Source organism: Rhineura floridana, chromosome 2 (genome assembly GCF_030035675.1).
Source record: "Rhineura floridana isolate rRhiFlo1 chromosome 2, rRhiFlo1.hap2, whole genome shotgun sequence".
Classification (NCBI taxonomy): Eukaryota; Metazoa; Chordata; class Lepidosauria; order Squamata; family Rhineuridae; genus Rhineura; species Rhineura floridana.
The window spans coordinates 43,360,244-43,379,229 of NC_084481.1; the positions used below are offsets into that span (position 1 = coordinate 43,360,244).

Genomic DNA, 18,986 nt, shown 5'->3' on the forward strand with positions numbered 1-18,986 from the left:
CCTCCCCAGTGAAATTTCCCAAAACTCCACACCAGAAGTTTTCAACTTTAATGGAATATAAATTTGGAAGAAAAATTTGGCTTTTCCATTTAAACAAAAAGAATATGCCCCACCTTTTGAAATGGAAGAAGGAATGTTTTAATGGCTGTTCATCAAGATTTGCACCTTAGGGGTGCAATAAGACCAAATAAAAACAGTGCCTACAGTTTTCCAAATATGTCAGGTACAGTTTTCAATACTGAGAAAACAATTGCTTTTTCATAGATTTTCACCAGAATTTGCCTGTGGGGGAGAGGTGAATTCAAAACAATTGATTCCACAAAGCTTTTCTTTCTTTCTTTCTTTCTTTCTTTCTTTCTTTCTTTCTTTCTTTCTTTCTTTCTTTCTTTCTTTCTTTCTTTCTTTCTTTCTTTCTTTCTTTCAGAGGGAAAGCGGCACCAGCCACAAGAAGATGCCAGACAACATTTGAGATCTTTAGCCACTGGCTAAGCTGTTTTTATGCCATGGGAGCAGAGGGCACAGAAATTAAGGGAACTAAAGGACAGGACACAAATATAAGGTCCAGGAAGTGGACTATGAAGTAGAGCCTCAACAGAAAGTTGCATGGAGGAGGCATAAGCATAAGCAAAAGAAAGGTAGAGGGAAGAAAGTGGAAAGGAAATGAGATGTCAAAATAGGTGAAGCATCTATATGCATTTAGCCAGAAGGAGGTTGCATGTTGTTGGCAAGAAGGTATGGGGCAAGCAAAAGGATCTGGGATGATTACATGTATGGGTCAGGCGTATGAAACAGCAATAGAGTCTCAGTGTTGGGGGCTAATTTTTTAAAAAAATTAACCAAACAGTCAAATCATTGGTTGGAGGGCTCTTATAAATCAAACACTGAAATCATTTTAATCCTGGATATTCTCCGTGAAGTCAACTTGCTCAAATCATTTTTTTTGTGCTCCCTGAGTCTCTCTAACACATGGAAATGTCTTTCAGTGGAATGTGTACAAAATCCAATGGATCTTCGCCAAGATATTGTTTTCTTTACTACTATGAACAGCAAATTGTTTTAGATGTTTCTTTTTAAAAAATTAAGCTAATGCAAAAGAAAAAAACCCAGTGATTACAGATGTTTGTGCTCTTATAAGCAAAGAGAGAAACCTTGTGGTTCAAATTGCAAATCATACACTAACAAATGGAATACTGCCCCAAGATATTTTGGAAAATGACTGTTTCAAAATGCTTTCAAAAGTGAAGTCACATAAAAAGTTTTGGAAAATGAAATAAAATGTCCCTAACAGAAATTACAGACTTGACACAATTCCAGATCATGTCCTCAAAAATGTTCTAGGTCACTGGAGCAAGATTGTTTTGGCCAGACATGTAGCTTACTTCTAATACTAATTGAATGCAATACAAATGCAAGCTTGGGCTGCAATCTTGCACAGGGAATCTGGCTGCTTAAATCCCCATTAAATGTAATGTAAGCAGTTTGGAATGCAGGATTGCAGCAATCACTTCTACTAATTTACAATTACACAGACTTTTTTATTGTAAGCATTCTACCTGTTCCTTCACTTAGCGTTGATTCAAGACGCATCGTCTCTAGGAAGTGTTCTAAAATTTTCTCTGGAGTTCCTGACATCACAATATATCTGAGTAAGGAAAAAGGAAATACGTAGTGATCTAAAATACCACTCTGAATTGGTTGGAAGGAGGAGGGTGATTATGAGTGTAATGAAAAAAACCAAAAACCCACACATGTAAGTAAAGATTTAGTGTAAGCAAGATATCCAATGTAGTATATTTTTATAGTATATATTTTGATTGGTTTTAGCATGCCTTTACCAATATGGCATATATAATTTTAATACCATCTTATCAGGAGGTTCGTTCTGCACAATATAGGAAACGGACCTTTAGTGTGGCGGCACTTACCCTGTGGAATTCCCACCCTTTGCATATTAGGCAGGCGCCATCTCTGCTATCTTTTCGGCGCCTTTTGAAGACTTTCCTCTTTCAACAAGCCTTTTAAGTTGAGACCTATCCCAGTCTGCATCTGTGTCAGAATTGTTTAACATGTTTTTAATAATGTTTTTAACCCTTTTTTAAGGTTGTTTTCTAAAATGTTTTTAATGCTGTTTTTTTTAAATGTATTTTAAGATCTGTTTTTATGATGTTTCAAAGTGTTTTAGTGCTTTGTTTGCTGCCCTGGGCTCCTGCTGGGAAGAAAGGCGGGATACAAATTAATTAATTAATTAATTAATTAAATAATAATATCTGACAACCCATTTTATTAGTTTTAATTTCAGAAAGAGCAAAAAGAAAGTCGGCAATCAAAAGTGTAAGGAATCCAGCTTGGTTGTTAAGGGAGAGAGGAACAGGATTGACAGGTAGCAGAGCAGTGGAATTTTGGAAGCAATTGTGATAAATACCAGCAAATACGCATCTGCCACTAGATCGTTCCAGTGGTGGCTGGTGCCCATTGGCACTGGTAGGGTGGAACACAGGGAGACCAACAGTAGGTGGAGCCAGAGCCAATGACAGGCAGAGCCAACCAATTCTAGTTTTGTCCCCATTGCTTTCCTGCTGAATTCTGCAAGGGCAACACCACGACTAAGGAGGAGGGAAGTGAGAGGCAGTGCCACCCCCTGGATCGATAGTGGTATGTAAGAAGGCAAGCAGGTGGGGGCTTTAGTCCAGTGGATCAGCGAAAGTGAAGAAGAGAGCCAAGCAAAATTACAGACAATATGGCTCCTGCCATACTATTAGGGTTAGCTGGGATGTGAAATGTGTACATTCTGAACAGGGCTAGTCCTTTTGCTGCCTGAAGAGAAAAACAAGATGGTGCCCCCCTGTTCTATATACAGAAGCAGACTAGACTGTCACAGTAGGGGGGGAGGCTCAGAAAGAAGATCTGGAAGGGCTGCTACAGCAGCTCCCTTCCACCCCCAGTACCCACCACCTGAGGCAGCCACCTCACTCTGCCTAATGGTCTAACCTTGCTTGTGGTAAGCTGCTCAAGACCTGAGCCATTAAATCTCTTAAGATACTTTATATTAGTTTTGTTTGTGGCTTTCTTATGTTTCTTCTGTGATTTCCATTTGGCTTTTTTTCTTTTTTTGAGGCCATTCATGCTTTGTGATGGCCACGTGTGAACTAATAAGAGCTTAGAGATTATCAAAATTATGAAAAAAATTAGTGGCCTCTACTGTTTCATTGCTCAAATTATGAAGGAAAAGGAAGCCTCTTAAGAAATCCATACCCTCCCTTCAATTTTAGCCAGATCATGTCCCCCGCAGCATTCCAAAAACAGTAACTAAGAGAGCCATCAGTAAAGATAAGAGGGTTGGGCCCCTTTTGACACTCCTTTAATATGAGCGCTCAGCTACTGAGATTCACTGAAAAATAGGAACGTCTATAAAGGTCTCCTATTTCCTCTCCCAGTATATGGGTTTCTTATAATATACCTCTTGGTTCTTATAACTTTGCATCATTTTACTGCACTCAAGTAGAGGGGGAAAATAGGAAACTTCCCCCCAAAAAAGCTCCTGCTGAGAAATAAGTAGTGGAGCTGAGCTCCTGGGAGCTTCTTCTCACTTTGAGCACTGGCCATCACACAGTCCTTTTACCTGCCAGCCCTGTGGGAAGAGCTGCATTGATGTCCCAAGAATGCTAAGCCTTGTTAAGCCAAGTGCACATCCTTGCAGAGATACTAACTGGGTATATCTTGGAGAGTGAAGCAGAGAAAGAGAGTTTGCTTTGCTGCACTTTGAATATTAAAGTGAAAATGAAACAGTGGAAGTGGCTTGCAGTGCCTGAAGACTAGTTGGCAGCAACACTCTGCAAAAGATCAGTCAGTCAAGAGAAGCTATGATTGTCCATAAAGAGAAAGTTGGCAGGCTGGTCTTCACAGTTAGCTCTTCAAACCAATATCCCTTTAAAATGGGGCTCAGCACGTAGCAGCAGAGATGAAGCGAAGGGGAACACGGAATGGACCCAAAGTGCATTTCAGGTCATGCACTCCCAAACTAAAGCATTTCCCAGCGTTTACATTTCTAAATGAGAGAAGCCAGTCCCAAAAGCTTCCTGGACACCATTCTTCTGTACTGGGAGCAATTATCCCAGATGCGAGGAATGTGCTTGTGATTACTCACTGGTGAGCCAAAGGTATTCTGAGCATGCCCTTTCATCTCTATTATTACTTCCCATGTTCTGGAGCCATTTTCTGATCGGAGGCCTTGTCCAGACAAAGTTCTGGTTTTCTGATACTCTGGACATATCAATGCTACAGAAACGTGTTTAAGAACCATTCCCTCTTCAAGGGATCACTGGAAATTGTTAGGGGGATCAGATGAGGGCAAAGCAAAAAGAGATGAAAGGATACATACTGAAAGATGGAGTCAGAGATAAAAGCCCATCTGGAGACAACTGGAGTGCCTGGAAGGATAGAGGATGAAAGAAGAGAGTGATGCTGCTACACACAGATCTGGATCAACATGGCTAGGATATGGGAACCATAAGGGGGAGAATACAGGATGAATCAAACCTAGAGGAGCACAGGGTGCCTAAGCAGCAACAGTAATTTATCCAGGCACAGTCAAGAAGGCAGGGAACAGCAATGGGGCATTCCTAAGTATAATTTGTTAATTAGCCCAAGAAGAGTCACAACCCTATCCAGCAAAGCTTAGCCGTACTGGCTGAATTGTTCCCTACAGGAGAAAAGCTTGGCTTCAAGGAGAGCCAGGTGTGACTTCAGTTCTTGATTATTTCTTCTAGATATTTTAGGAGATCCTCATTATGGGGACAGGCTAGGCTCATGCATCAAATAGCTTCCTTATATATTTTAGTGTCAACAATATGGCTTTTGGAAGGAAGGGCATGCTTATTGTTGTTGTTAGATTAAATGTTTTAAATGAACAAAAACAACCAATAAGTATTTGCTAAGCATCAATATTATAGTGCTGCTCAGTTTTGAACTAGGTAAATAAATAAGGTTAATAATGTATGCAAGTTGCACTTTAAAGTGGCAGGTAATCTTATGACAGCAAACTTTTACAAGGAATCATTCTGTCCTAGCAGTTTTTGCGACTCTGAATTATGCCATCTCCTTGGATATTTTCATTAGCAGATTAAAATAACGCATTTTTTCTTCTATTTTAAAAAGACAGATATCCAATTTGTTCTCAATATGAAAGCCAGCATATCTGCACATCCTATGTTCTTAACCTGTGGGAGCTGGACCAAACAATTTGATGAAGAGTGCATAATGGGATACATGTGCACTATTAGAATTGAAATCCAAAAAATTAAAGTATGCTTTCTTAATAATAAAGCAAGGTGCTTTTAAAAGCTCATCAGTAATTGCTCTGCTTAATAACAACATTCCTTACAGTTTGTGAAACGCTTTTGTACATTGTGAATATTTACAGTGAGAGCTGCAGAAAATTGGTTGTGCAAAGCTAAAAGGCCACAGTTAATGTGTTTTGGAAGTTGATATATTGTGCACTGCAGAGCATGTGGCCAGCTGGCAATTTCTTTTCAAATGTGGCACAATGCATTCTTTCAAAGATCCAAGGAAAACTCTATTAGTTAAATGAAATCATTTGGAAACATTAATCATAGTCTTGCATTGACACTGTGGAATGAAATCATACTTGTGCTGAGGAGGCTGTGAGTTTCCTTGAATAGAAGCCCTGTTTCCTGCAGGTATCTTCTCTAGTACCAAGACATCTTGGTCATGTTCCTTAAGTCTTACTGTGTTTGCTTCAACATCCTGAAAGATAATTTTAAATAATTAACACAATAGATATAAACAACTTTTAAAAAGCACTACTGTAAATGAATACTGGAAGGCAATCACTCTATGATTCTACGTTCCCAGGAGACAAATAAAGATATGGGACCTCATTTGTGAAAGCTAGTTTCACTTTAGTCTCATTGGCGTCAATGGGGCAATTTGTTTGTAACTTGCAACATACTCAAGACCTAAGTATTTCAGTGTGACTGAAATGCAATCAACTTCCTTTGGGTCACCATGGCTGCATATCACAATCCTTTATTCAGTTTAGATTGGGATTTAAGCAGCCTAACCAACTTTTGCTACTTTCGCCTTTACTCTGTCCATGCATCTTCTTGCATTACAGTTAAAGTATTACACACATCCCTTTTATCAGGGCTCAATGGAAAATTAATCCATCTTTCCAGATCTGTTTTTTCAGGGTTCAACAGGATGGTTCCACCTCATATTTCATTAGTACTTCAACTGAATTCATTTTCCAATTTAAAACTGGATTCAGATTCCCTACTAATGCTTAACTAATTCTGATTAGTATTATCAGCACTATACTGCTATCACTACCATTACCAGTAGTAATAACAGTGACAGCAAATTCCAGTCATAATCACTTTCTCCACTCTGTAAACACAGTACTTTTGCAAAGCTCAGCAGTCTCGCACTGCCAGAGAGATGACATCATCTCTCATGACTGTCTTTACATCAGCAGTAGAGCAACAACTGACCGCCAGTTGCCAAAAGTTTGCAGCATTTGTCAGTGAACCCTTAAGTTGGGCAAATAGATTGGTGTCCTCTTTTCACCACTTAACTTACCCGGAGTATCCTGTTAAAGTCTTCCTTGTCAACTCTCAAGAAGTGGCAGTTATCTTCACGCAGAACAATGGAAGCTGCCCTTGGAGCATCGTTCACTAATGCTAACTTGCCAAAATCATCGCCTTCATGCAGGGTACATACCACGCCCTAAGAACAACAACATCAAAAATGCGTTTGCACAGAGAAACTGTAATTTAGAGTTTGTTCCATTGAAGCTCCATGTGCAAACATGGGATTTCTAAGCCAAATACTATAACAAATGCATCTGGCAGGAAATTAACAGCCAAAATAATGATGAGGAAACAATACATGGCAGCTGTTATTACTAATACTACAGAAAGACAAGGGCAAAGAAAGAATGGGGCCTGTTCTCTAAAGTTTGACTCAGAGACAGACAGACTTCTGGCTCCACTAATGGTGCCAACTTTCAATTTTTTTCAAGTCAATTTTTTTTAATCAAGTTTGTTGAATAATAGCCTTGTTTCAGTAACTGCCAGTCTCTGATATATATTCCGGGCTACTATCAGATTGCACTGTTAACTCAAGTCCCATTTGTCCTCATGCAGTTTTCAGTGACAAAGGCATTTATAAGATCTAGCTTTTTCTTGACACCAAAGAAAACACAACTCATTTTATTGAAAACCCTTTTATACCATTTTATATAAAATTATGTAATCAAACCGGCTTACAGTCTGAAAATAATAATATAAATTACTGTATAACCTCAGGTTTAAAAGGAGCCACAGTTGTTGATTACGCTGAGTGATACATTTGGCTTAACTCAGATCCACTGTTCTGGCTGATGGTGGCTCTCCAAACTTTTGAACAGAAGTCTTTCCCATCATCTGCCTACTTGATCCTTTTAGCTCAGGAGTGGCTAACCTTTGGTCCTCTAGATGCTCCGAGTACCACCAACCCTGACTATTGGCCATGCTGGCTGGGGCTGATGGGAGATGAAAGCCAATACCATCTGGACGGCCACAAATTAGCCGTTCTAGCAGGAAATGCCAGGGACTGGACTTGGGACCTTCTGCATATGAAGCATGTGCTCTACCACTAAGTGATGGCCTCTCACCAATCCAGAAAAAGTTTCTTATGCCTAAGCCCTATTGAAAGCAATCAGACAAGTTAGGGTAGATTGTATGAGAAGGGTCTATTCATGCATATATTTATATGTTAAGAGACACAGTTCACATACCAGGTTCTTTGTGTGATGGGAAGGGAAGGAGGTTGTGATCCTAGCCCTTGTTTCCATATCTCATTATACCTGCAATGTATGCACCAGGGTTGTATGTGAATCTGCCCCTCCTGGTGACTAAAACTGATTTTTAGGAACAACTAATTTTATTTATTTATTTATTTATTACATTTATATACCGTCCCATAGCCGAAGCTCTCTGGGCGGTTTACAGCAATTAAAAACAAAATTTTGATCAAGGTTGGGGCCTATCAAAATATAAAGTGTGTTGTGCTACCAGAAAGCACTTCTGCTCACATGAGGTGGGATACCTGCTTGCTGATCCTCACCCATCCACCAACTGCAGCCCCCTGCCCGCCATCTATTAAAAGCTGAACAATATAAAATATGGTGCAGAGGGCTGAAGTTGATGGGGAGGGCTAAGTGAAAATAGGGTACTCGGCATTGTATAAGTGAAAGTCCTAGTACAAAGCCACCGCTGGAAACACCTATTGCTTCCAGAGTTGAAAACAAACATTTTCACTCTTAAACACACATGTATGTTCAAGAATTTCACTAAAATCAAACTTGGCCCTGGACTTCCCAGTAGTTCACACATTTGCTATCTTTGTGGACTGATCCTGGATGCTACAAGCTTCTGCGGCTTTTCCCCACTCCAGATCTTTGCTAATGTGAAACTGGCTTCTTCTCTGCTTTGCTAACATGAAACTGACTAGCATTCATCTTTGCTTTGCTAAAGTGAAAGTGACTAGCATGTGACTTTACTTTGCAAACATGAAACTGACTTTACCAAAATGGTAAAAGCAGAAGATCCTGGAAAACAAAGGAGCACGGAACAGAACCGCCTGTCAGTTTGAAAGAATGTGATCAAACCAGCACCAAGTGGATCCCATCCATAGTGCATGCACACACTCTCTTTCACACATACACAAAATAAAAGAATGTTAAGACAGTACCTTGCCATAAATGACCACATTTACTGATCCTTTTAAAATAATGTACCAAGAAGTTCCTTCTTCTCCTTGATTGAATACTACACAAGAGAGAGAGAGGAAATAAGGTAAAATGGCCAGTAAGGAGAGCCAGCCAAGTGATTTATTTATTGAGAAACTGAGCGCTTTCTTTCAGCGTTAGAATGACAATGATTATGATACAGTTCAACCTCACTTCATTCTGGGAGCGATTTAAGTGACAGTACATTTTCCAAGTTCATTCAGGTGAAATTAATGAAATTCAACCTTTCTTTTCTTTTTTTACAGTCATTCATTTGTCTTATTAGACTTAATAAACATTATTGTTTTATTGATTACTATTCAGAATGTGTAATGTAAATGTGAAATGATTAATATGTACAATGTGGAATAAAACTAGTAGAGTGAAAACAGAAAGTTTAATCTCTTACAAAGGACAACATGAAATACAGTTCTATGAAGGTAGTTTTTGTGGTCTTTTCTATCATAAGTAAATTAAGGTAGGCAGCAAAACCACTTTTAAACAAGGTTTAGAAGCAAACACATATACGTATTTAGCATATATAAGGGACTATTTGTTTTTTATAGCAATTATGGAAGAGATGAATGCATCTTAGGCAGATCTAAACATGCATCAGATTGAGGTAGTGGAGTTCTGAGGTGGTTGAATGGGCAAAACCACTTCTTCTGACTACAGGTGAGTATTCAACGTTTCTATGTATTAAAACTCCCTGAAAGGAGAAAACTAGCCCACCAGAGAGTAGTTTAAGCTAGAACTTCTCTCTCTGATGTGCTAGGGTTTTTTTCCCCCTTGCAAGTTATTTTTTGCATGGGGGAGCATTCAAAACTGCATCTTCTATTGCAGTCTAAAAAGGTGGAATCCATTTGACCACCTCAAGATTTTGCCACAGCATTCTCCTGCACGTGTAGGCCCAACTTAACATTGCTATTCTAAGCAAACTTATTTGGAAGTATGTGCTTTTAAGATCCGTTTGACAAAGTTCAAAATAAATATGTCTAAAATAAGCATGAAATTATATAAAGTGGGCATTTCCTATACATTTCCAAGTCGCTCCCACAGAAAACAAAAACATAACTTTAAACCCTCTCCTGTGATTCACAAAGAGCCAAGTCCTGCACCAGATCGCTCAGTTTCTTCATAATTGGTTGCTTGTATCCAAGGCTGTGCAAGCAGAAGGCAGCTCACGCAACAGATCTTTCCTTCCCCCGCTTCCTCCCTGCAGTCCCCCTGTACCCCTGCAGACCCACCAAACTTTGTGGGCTGTGTCATACAAAACTGTAGGAGGAGGGGAGAACTGCCAAAATCAGGCAGAAGAATCTTGTGCTCAACCACTCATGTACACAGGATACAATCCAATACAAATGACCCAACATATTCCTGAGGGTGTTTTGTTTTTATTTTTGCATTCAGGTCCAGAGTTTTCAGTTGCGATGCCAAAAGTAATTTGGTGAATATTATACTCAAGTGTGAACCTGTCATAAACTTAATTTCACTTACAGACAGTTCCTGCTTTGGGATGCGATTCAAACACTAGAACACCTGCTAGCTCCCGCTTTACCTTCAAGCAAGACAAACAACAAGCATTATAATTTTGTTTTCACATCCTTGATTTGTGTGTTTACATATACATTCATATGAAGGGTAGGGAAAGGGGGAGACACAGCACCAAAACAGGTTCCAAAAGAAGTGAGGCATCCACTGAAAGCAGCAACAAAAATCTTAGCATCTTCATGTGGGCAGGATCACTACTACATCTACTGTGGATGGCAGAGAAGAAATGTTGTGTAGAAGATAGATGACCCCTACAGAATGTGGTAGCATTTAGCAGAAAATGGAGAACAGTAGTCTGACATAACACTGTGGCATCATCATCCCCATCATCAACCCCAAGAAGGTCAAATTATTTGTATAACTGCAATGATATGGAAGACACACACACCACAGTTGTTGTTATCATGTATGTATGGCCCCTTCCAGCTTAGTGGGTTTTTGCAGCTGTATTCTGCAATGTCATTGACACAAAAATGATGCATTAGTGGCGGATTTATAATGGATAGTCTGCACGTCATTCTGCTTTATTGGTTGTTTTGTCATGCTTTCTCAATATTATTGCAATCTGGAGGACAGTCTTGCACTATAGTGCAGCCTTTCCCAACCAGTGTGCCTCCAGATGTTGTTGGACCACAACTCCCATCAGCCTCAGCCAGCATAGCCAATGGTCAGGAAAGATGGGAGTTGTGGTCCAACAACATCTGGAGCCACACTGGTTGGGAAAGGCTGCTATAGTGCAACAAAATCAGGACCGAAAAAATACAGTAACAACCCAGGAATGTTTGTGGTAAAAAAATTACAGGGTTTCAGCAGGAAGTTATGGGGCACGCACTGATACATATGAAGCGGTATGTTCGCCCCAAAACTTTTGCAGGCAGAAACGGTATTGAAAGCACGATCGCATATAACTGCCCTGACACAATGAGCACAAATCATTGTGAATGCACAATAAAAAGGATGTCTAGAGAGGCCCAAACATCTGACATAATGCTGTGGCATCATCATCAACCTCAAAAGTGGCCAAATCCTTTGTATAAAATCCAGTGCAGTGGAGAATACACACATACACCACATGCCCACTCAGCCACTATCATGCGTGTACTGTATGTGTGTATAGTTGAGTCCCACCAATGAGAAGCAGCTGGGGACGGAAAAGATTTGCATGGTGTGTGTGTGTGTGTGTGTGTGTGTATGTGTGTGTGTGTATGCGAGAGACAGAGAGAGTGCTGCTGTTGGGCAGGAGAAAGGGTGGGTGGATGGGATGAGCCAACACTAGTCACACTCCATTTCTATGCCCCTTTTGTACCCACATGGAGCTAGGCATGACTCGGCCCCAATCATATTTATCATCTACCATTATCGGTAATAAAATATGCAAGACTCACTGTTGTTGAAAGATGAGATAAAGCCTTAATGTGTAGAAGTTCTTCATATATAATTTCTAGGTCATCAGCAGTTCTCTGGCCAGGCCTATTATAAAAAAACACACACATTTCAAACAACAACAATACCACTAACTGAATTTAAGTGTACCGTTTGGTGATATGAGATAAAGGAGTTTGTTTATTGTCTTCCATTTATTTATTTATTAAATTTACATTTATACTCTACCTTCCTTCCATGACAGAACCAAAGGTGCCATACATGTGGTTACAGGAGGTCACCCATCCAGGCATCACTGACCAGACCATGCAAGAAGTGTGCTTTCAGACCATACCATGGGACCACAGTTCACTGATTTTACAACAAATTGCTTCTGTAAAAAGAGCATCCTGCAGTCTTATTCTATACGTATTCTGCAAATGGATTAATTCATTATATTGACAGTATTGTCTAAAATAGTTTTGCTTATATTATTTATTTATAGTATATGGCCTTTTGAACATTTAGTCCCCAAAGCAGCAGATGGCAGACTAAAAATCAAAACAGATCACCATAGTAAAACTCTTTTTAAAAAGCTAATCTTTCCAGGGCCACACTTCTCGAATAAGCAGGGTATGTATGATTGGATCTCCCAGTTTTTGCCCAACATACAGCTGTAGAGGAGCTGACCCTTTTTTCAGAGCAGCAGCAGAGAAAGAGAGTTGTTCATCTCTCCTACTACCCCAGTTTCACACTCCAATCTAACATTTCCTTGACAAGAAGGGGACGGCATATGGCTATCTGTATTTAAACAAGTTTAAGCTATTTTACAGCTGTTTAATAACTTAAAACAATTCTTTAAACAATTAGTTAATTGATTTAAACCCATACAACTGACAGACAGACAGATAGAGTAGCTGACAGTCCTAACAGTAAGTGATACAGCATACGGATGAGTCGGGAGTAAAGGACTGTCAGGATTGCTGACATTTTGGCATTATACACAAAGTATGAGATCGTGTCTCACTGACATTCTTGCATAAGCAGCCTCAGTTTCCTCAATTACTCTAACAGGCTCCATAATGAAATGTTCTTATTTCCAGTCAGCCATCAACCACACAGCCCATTCCTGAAAGGAGTGGGACACTTCATCCTATGAGATGAAGGAAGACAAAAGATGCTTTCTGCATCATGCTTAACCACAACTATAGGGTCTTAAACAGAACACAGGTTGCTCCCATCTGCTGCCCTCCTCTCCCTCTTCAGTCCAGTCCAACTTGCAGAGGCGGCTGCTTTCCCTTTGGAAAACCAAGAAGAAGGGGACTAGGCAGAGCCGCATACATTCTGCATAAAAAAAAAAAATACACGAAGCTACCACAAATTCTGTGCCAAGAACAAGTACATTCTTTGACCTGCATAAATTATGCAAATTGTGTGTATTTACATAATTTGAAATATATTCTGCTTCTACATATCATAGGGAGAGGTGCCGAGCTGTACCTCACCCCTCACAGCTTGAAATCTTATTCAGTCCCTTTGTTCAGATGTTGCCCATACAATTTCAAGACTACGTTATGGAATTAAGGATAAAAAACTTTATTTAAAAAAACCCTCAATATGCTCAATTGTTTGCAAAGTACTAAATCCCATGCTTGTATGGTGTGATTGCATAACAAAGGCACACACATGGGGGGGGGGAGTTGGCTTGCTACCTTGGAGGTACCATGATTCTGAGAATACCAGTTGCCAAGGCATTTTTAAGTAATAGTTGTGTGTCTGAATGGACACTCAGTCCTAGTTTTTGGACACCCAGTGGACACAAATGGACAGACACATAAAATTTAATCAATGACACAAATTCAGATTGGAAGCCACTGAAACACTGGCTAGAGTTATCAATTTTTAGTGAAATCATATAAAAACAGTGGAACAGGAGAGCACATGACACAACAACTCTTAGGGTTATTACAAATTAGCAGTCTTTCTGAAAAAAACTCTTAACAAAATCTCTCTCCCTGTACACTGTTATGTCTGGTTCTTTGTCTCTTCATTCTTTTTTCGTAAGAATTCTGTTACAGGAGGGCATGGATCTTAAGCAGCAGTTTTTAATTTTAATTTGCTTTGTAATGGTGGGCGGGCAGGCTATTAAGAATGTTTCTAGGCTAGTAACTTGTGTAAATGCATTTGTAAGGTTGTATTCATTCCCTGGTTTTGTGTTTTGTTTTAGTCTGAACCACTTTTGCCTCGTTCAAATGTCAGGGCTTGTACAGGGTAGAGAGACTTTCATGTGCAAGCCATTTAAATGAAAAAAGGGACACCCAGTAAGATTTCTTTTGAAAATGCCCTGCCAGTTGCTAGGGAACAACAGCAGGGGAGGGCTATTGTGTGATGCCCTGGTTATTGGGCTTCACTAAGGCATCTGATTGGCCACTGTGGGACACAGGATCCTGCACTAGATAGGACTTTGGTCTGATTCAGCCCGGCTTTTCTTATATTCTTATAGCATGCTTTTTGTCTGTTCACAAAAATTCTGCAAAATGGCTGACATTGCTGTGAGATGCTTCAAAACTCAAGAAATTTCACATTGTCCTAGTCAGAAGAGTCACACTAAATAGGGGTGAATGCCTCTCTGTGTTAAGCTCCCTTCTTTTCAACAGACTATAAATAATGTATAAGAGAGAAAGAGAGAGGGAAAGAGAAAGGTGTGTGGCACTACCCCGCAATCTTTTCACTCAGCAGTTACAATATTTCATCTTTGCCAAAAAAGAAATGGGCTGGAATTTCTTATTTAAATAGAAGTAGCCCTGAAAAAGGTCATTTGAAATATAAAGTGACTTTTACAGATCTGACAAGAAAGACATTTTTCATCAAGTGTGCCTATAACAGACTTGCTAAACTTTTCTGGATCCAGACTCTCAAAGTGGTTTTGGGGTTTCAAATTGGAATGTATTGAATGAAAAGGTACTTTTAATTTCTGGTCTATGAATAGCTCATAGAGGAAAAGTCTACAAAAAGTCAGGATTTTGGGGGTGAATTGTAATGTTTGAAAAGCCCAGTCGACGATGGTGTGTACTTATGATGACACACAGGAAACTGCAATTTTTGTGTGTAAAAACTGATGGAATTACTTTTTTTACATAAGCTGCTTTGGTACAGCTATAGTAACCTGAGAGGGGATTTGAACCCTGGTCTCCCAGGTCCTAGTCCAACATTCTAATCACCAGACTGGTTCCCCTATATACTTGCACTTACCAATTACCATGCAGGTCAGCCCACCTGCATGCAGACTGAGTATGCCAGTGGTTAGTGGCCCCCTGCCATGCTGACCTTCCAAGTGAAAAGACTAGTTTATGACATTACTGTATTTACACATCATGGGACATATGTGGAAAGATTACCCCAGCTAGTGCTTTACCCTTGGTCACCATCATGTGTGTTTGCTTTCAGGCAGCATTCTACACCATTCTAAAAAATATTGTAATCCTCTGCACATATACTTGGGAGTAAATCTCATTGAACTCAGTGGACTTTTCTTCCAAGTAAACATGGCTAGTTTGGGGATGTAAAACAGTTCAAATGTAGATGATACATTTAGTAAGTCCCTATGTCACATGAAAAAGTAGCTCAGAAGAGAAGCAAAATGAGGAAAGATATAAAAGTGAATCTCTAGCTGAAATGCAATCTTTTTGTTGCTTTATTTTTCATCTACAGAACAGGCTATGATTAGTTTTTCCACTGGAAAGCGTATTTTATCATTCATTCATTTATTACATTTGTATCCTACCTTTCCATAAGGCAGTTTAACATTAACCAAATCCACAAAAGAAAATAACCAATCTACGTAAAGATAAGCAATAAAACTGTGTAAAGAGTAGATTAGATAAAAAGTCCCACTAAAATGGCAGAAATAAATGAAAATACACTGGGCAGCAAGAAAAAAAACCTCCCAAAACAATCAGCTCAGTTAGGTCAAAAATTAAATTTTTAATTTTTAAATTAAATTAAATTTTGCCTCCTGGCAGAAGGTCATCAACGAAGAACAACCTTTGATAGGGAGTTGTGAAAAGTAGCCCTTGAAAAGGCCCTTTCTTGAGTTCCCACCAAATCCACTTCAGTTGTTCGTGGAACAGAGAGAAGAGCCTCTTTGGAAGGTCATATTTGGTCATAATCACAACTCAGATGGCTATATTTGCATATTTGGTGAGCAATGCAGGCAAGGTCAAAATGCTAGGGCTGTGCACTGGATTTGGCTGAGGGCCAAGGTGCAAGCCAAATCAGGCCCATTCAGACTTCTGGGGCCTTGACCGTGTTGGCTTCTGACAGCCACAGTTCACTATGGGTTGGATTTGATGACCCAGAGCAATCCGGGGCTGTTGAAGTGGGGCATCAGGCAGGAAGAAGAGGCAACTGTGGCTCTCCTTCCTGCCTGATGAGCACAGACAACAATCCTCTGTGGGTGTGGGTGCTGTTTTCTAAGGAGCTTTCCTGCAGGAAAGTCCTTTGCAAAACATGTCACCCAGGATTGCTCCCTCCTTTGCTATGTTGTTTTGCAAAGAGAAGGGGCAATCTTGGTTTTGCAAAATGGCATTTCCCAGGATTGCTCTCTCCTGTGTGATGCTGTAGGAAAGCCCTTTATAAAATAGCATTGCAAAGGATACATTGACCCTGCTCTCAGTTGGCTGGGTGGGTGGGTGGGAATGCAACATCTCCTTACCCTACCCCACCATATGTTTAATTAGTTTTTCCCCCTTGTGAGTCCTGCCCCCCAAATGTATTGGGGAGTGGCTCCAAGCTGGACTGGGTGGTCCCCAGGTCAATGCAGGCAGGTCCACCTGACGCCCCCTTCCAGTGGAGAGGGGGTCTGTGCACAGCCCTGCAAAATGTTACCCTTTCTTTTTCTTCGATTTCATTACTACCTTTTAAAAACTGCACCTAATTAAGACTTGCTTAAGTTTTTAATTTTATGCATTTGTTGTTATGTGCCTTCAAGTGGATTACATCTTATGGTGACCCTATGAATCAGCGACCTCCAATAGTATCCGTCATGGGCCACCCTGTTCAGATTTTACAAGTTCAGATCTGTTGCTTCCTTTATGGAATCAATCCATCCCTTGTTTGGCCTTCCTCTTTTTCTACTCCATTCTGTTTTTCCCAGAATTATTGTCTTTTCTAGTGAATCATGTTTTCTCATTATGTGTCCAAAGTATGACAACCTCAGTTTCATCATTTTAGCTTCTAGTGACAGCTCTAGTTTAATTTGTTCTAACACCCAATCTTTGTCATTTTCACAGTCCATGGTATCCCCAAAACTCTCCTCCAACACCACATTTCAAAGGAGTTGATTTTTCTCTTATCCACTTTTTTCACTGTCCAACTTTCACATCCATATATAGAAATCGGGAATAGCATGGTCGGAATGATCCTGACTTTAGTGTCCAGTGATACATCTTTGCATTTGAGGGCCTTTTCTAGTTCTCTCATAGCTGCCCTCCTCAGTCCTAGCTTTCTTCTGATTTCTTGACTATTGTCTCCATTTTGGTTAATGACTATGCCAAGGAATTGATATAATCTTGTTATTATTTCATAACTTTTGCTGGCTATATTTTGTCAATGCGGTTCTAGATGTGCTTTTTATTTTTGTATGTATATGCTTGTATTTTGGGGTGTGTGTGTCTTTTTGTTTTGTTTCTGGTAAGTAGCCATGAAAGTATAAGTTCCTAAATTCCAATTGCATTACAGTCCAATTGCATAACTATTACATATGTCATTTGGATTCATATATGCTTTAGCTTTCCTTTAACACAAGTGAAAATGTCATACAGTTTGTTGCGGAGGCATCCTAGACTTCTGTTTCTCCAGATGTCACATGGTACGATATTAGGCCTCGTAGCTTCTATAAACCAGTGTGGTGCACCCTTGATGTAGATTTCTATGATCCTGCTGTGTGAAGACCTACTTTCTGCAGGAAACTAATCAGCAACCTATTACCTAGTTATACTCAGGATAATAAATGGGAGATAGATATAGGATCAAGCTACACATTAGTGGAAGTGAGAGTTGGGGTGAAATTACATGATCGATAAACATGGTTGGCTTGAGTAGTCTATCAAGGTCACAGACACTGAGATTCTCTGCTGCTGCAGTGTGGACAAGAATAAAGAATGCATCTCAGCACATAACCACTACTGTGCTTTTCCACTGTTCTGACTATAAGCTTGGAAAAACTTCTATCCATGAAGGAAAAAAAAATCAGGGTTTAGACAGCAAGATGGCAGCCAATTATTATTATTATTTATTATTATTATTATTATTATTATTATTAATAATAATAATAATAATAATAATAATAATAATTTATATTCTGCCTTTTTCTCAGAACTGGGACTCAAGGCGGCTTACAATAATGAAAACAAATACAGTTAAAAACATATCAATAAAACACACAGAAGTTATAATTAAAATGTAGTTTAACTATAAAAATAAAACCATTTAAAACATAGCAATTTTTAAAAAAATTCAAAATACAAATCAGTGAAAACAATGCCCTATTCAATAGCCCTTGCAGTCAGTTCTCAGGAACCTGTTGGAACAGAAAATTTAGGATCTACTGCTGCTATTACTACTGCTATGTATTTCAAACAGTACTATCAACATGCCAGGCACTGTATAGGGGCCTGTAATGACATGTTCCGGTACCCTTAGGACTTAACAACTCCCATCATCCCTAACTACTGGGCATGCTGGTTGGGAATGATGGGAGTTGGCAACAACATCTGGAGGGTCACCGGTTCCCCATCCCAGGCTTAGAACCTAAAATTTAGATTCTAAAGGATAGGTTACATGTAAAAAACCTGAGTTTGGTAAAGGAAGCCCTAAACCTCAGCTCCTACAATCTTGCTGCCCAGAGTTTAGCAGACACAGTGTGGAGGTTCCTGCTCTGCCAGGTGTGACCCAATGCTCCAGATGAAACCCTAGCAACCAAAGGCCCTCTGTATCTGCATGCGATGTCACAGATCCTACATATGTAAGCTGTGCTTGCCGTAAGGGCATAAAAAATAGCAGTGGGGCATCAAATGCTTATGGGGCACAAAAAATAGCAATGCCCTGACTCCATCCTAACTAATTCCTATGCCAACACTGGGTAAGTCAGCCAACCAGCGAGCTCACTGGAAACAGCAAGGTGCAGCAACAGCAGCACTGCTGCTGCTGCCACCACCACAAGAGGTGCAACAGCAGACAAGATGGGCCCCAGGATTTGCCCAACCAAGTTGGGTGTTGATGCTGA

The 18,986-nt window shown here is 39.8% G+C and overlaps 1 protein-coding gene across 8 annotated transcripts in view; it reads right to left on the bottom strand.

Annotated features, from left to right (window-relative positions):
- The window catches only part of RAPGEF4 (Rap guanine nucleotide exchange factor 4), a 245,757-nt gene that overhangs the window by 43,932 nt on the left and 182,839 nt on the right, over positions 1-18,986 (bottom strand). For 7 of the 8 annotated variants that reach the window (XM_061608471.1, XM_061608472.1, XM_061608470.1 and 4 more), the window contains 6 exons: positions 11,725-11,809; positions 10,286-10,346; positions 8,752-8,828; positions 6,598-6,744; positions 5,645-5,763; positions 1,554-1,642 (listed from right to left, as the gene is read on the bottom strand). In XM_061608471.1, coding sequence (XP_061464455.1) covers positions 1,554-1,642; positions 5,645-5,763; positions 6,598-6,744; positions 8,752-8,828; positions 10,286-10,346; positions 11,725-11,809 — 578 coding nt within the window. Of the gene's footprint in view, positions 1-1,553; positions 1,643-4,378; positions 4,428-5,644; positions 5,764-6,597; positions 6,745-8,751; positions 8,829-10,285; positions 10,347-11,724; positions 11,810-18,986 lie in introns of those variants that run through there. The other variant, XM_061608477.1, reaches the window with a different exon arrangement.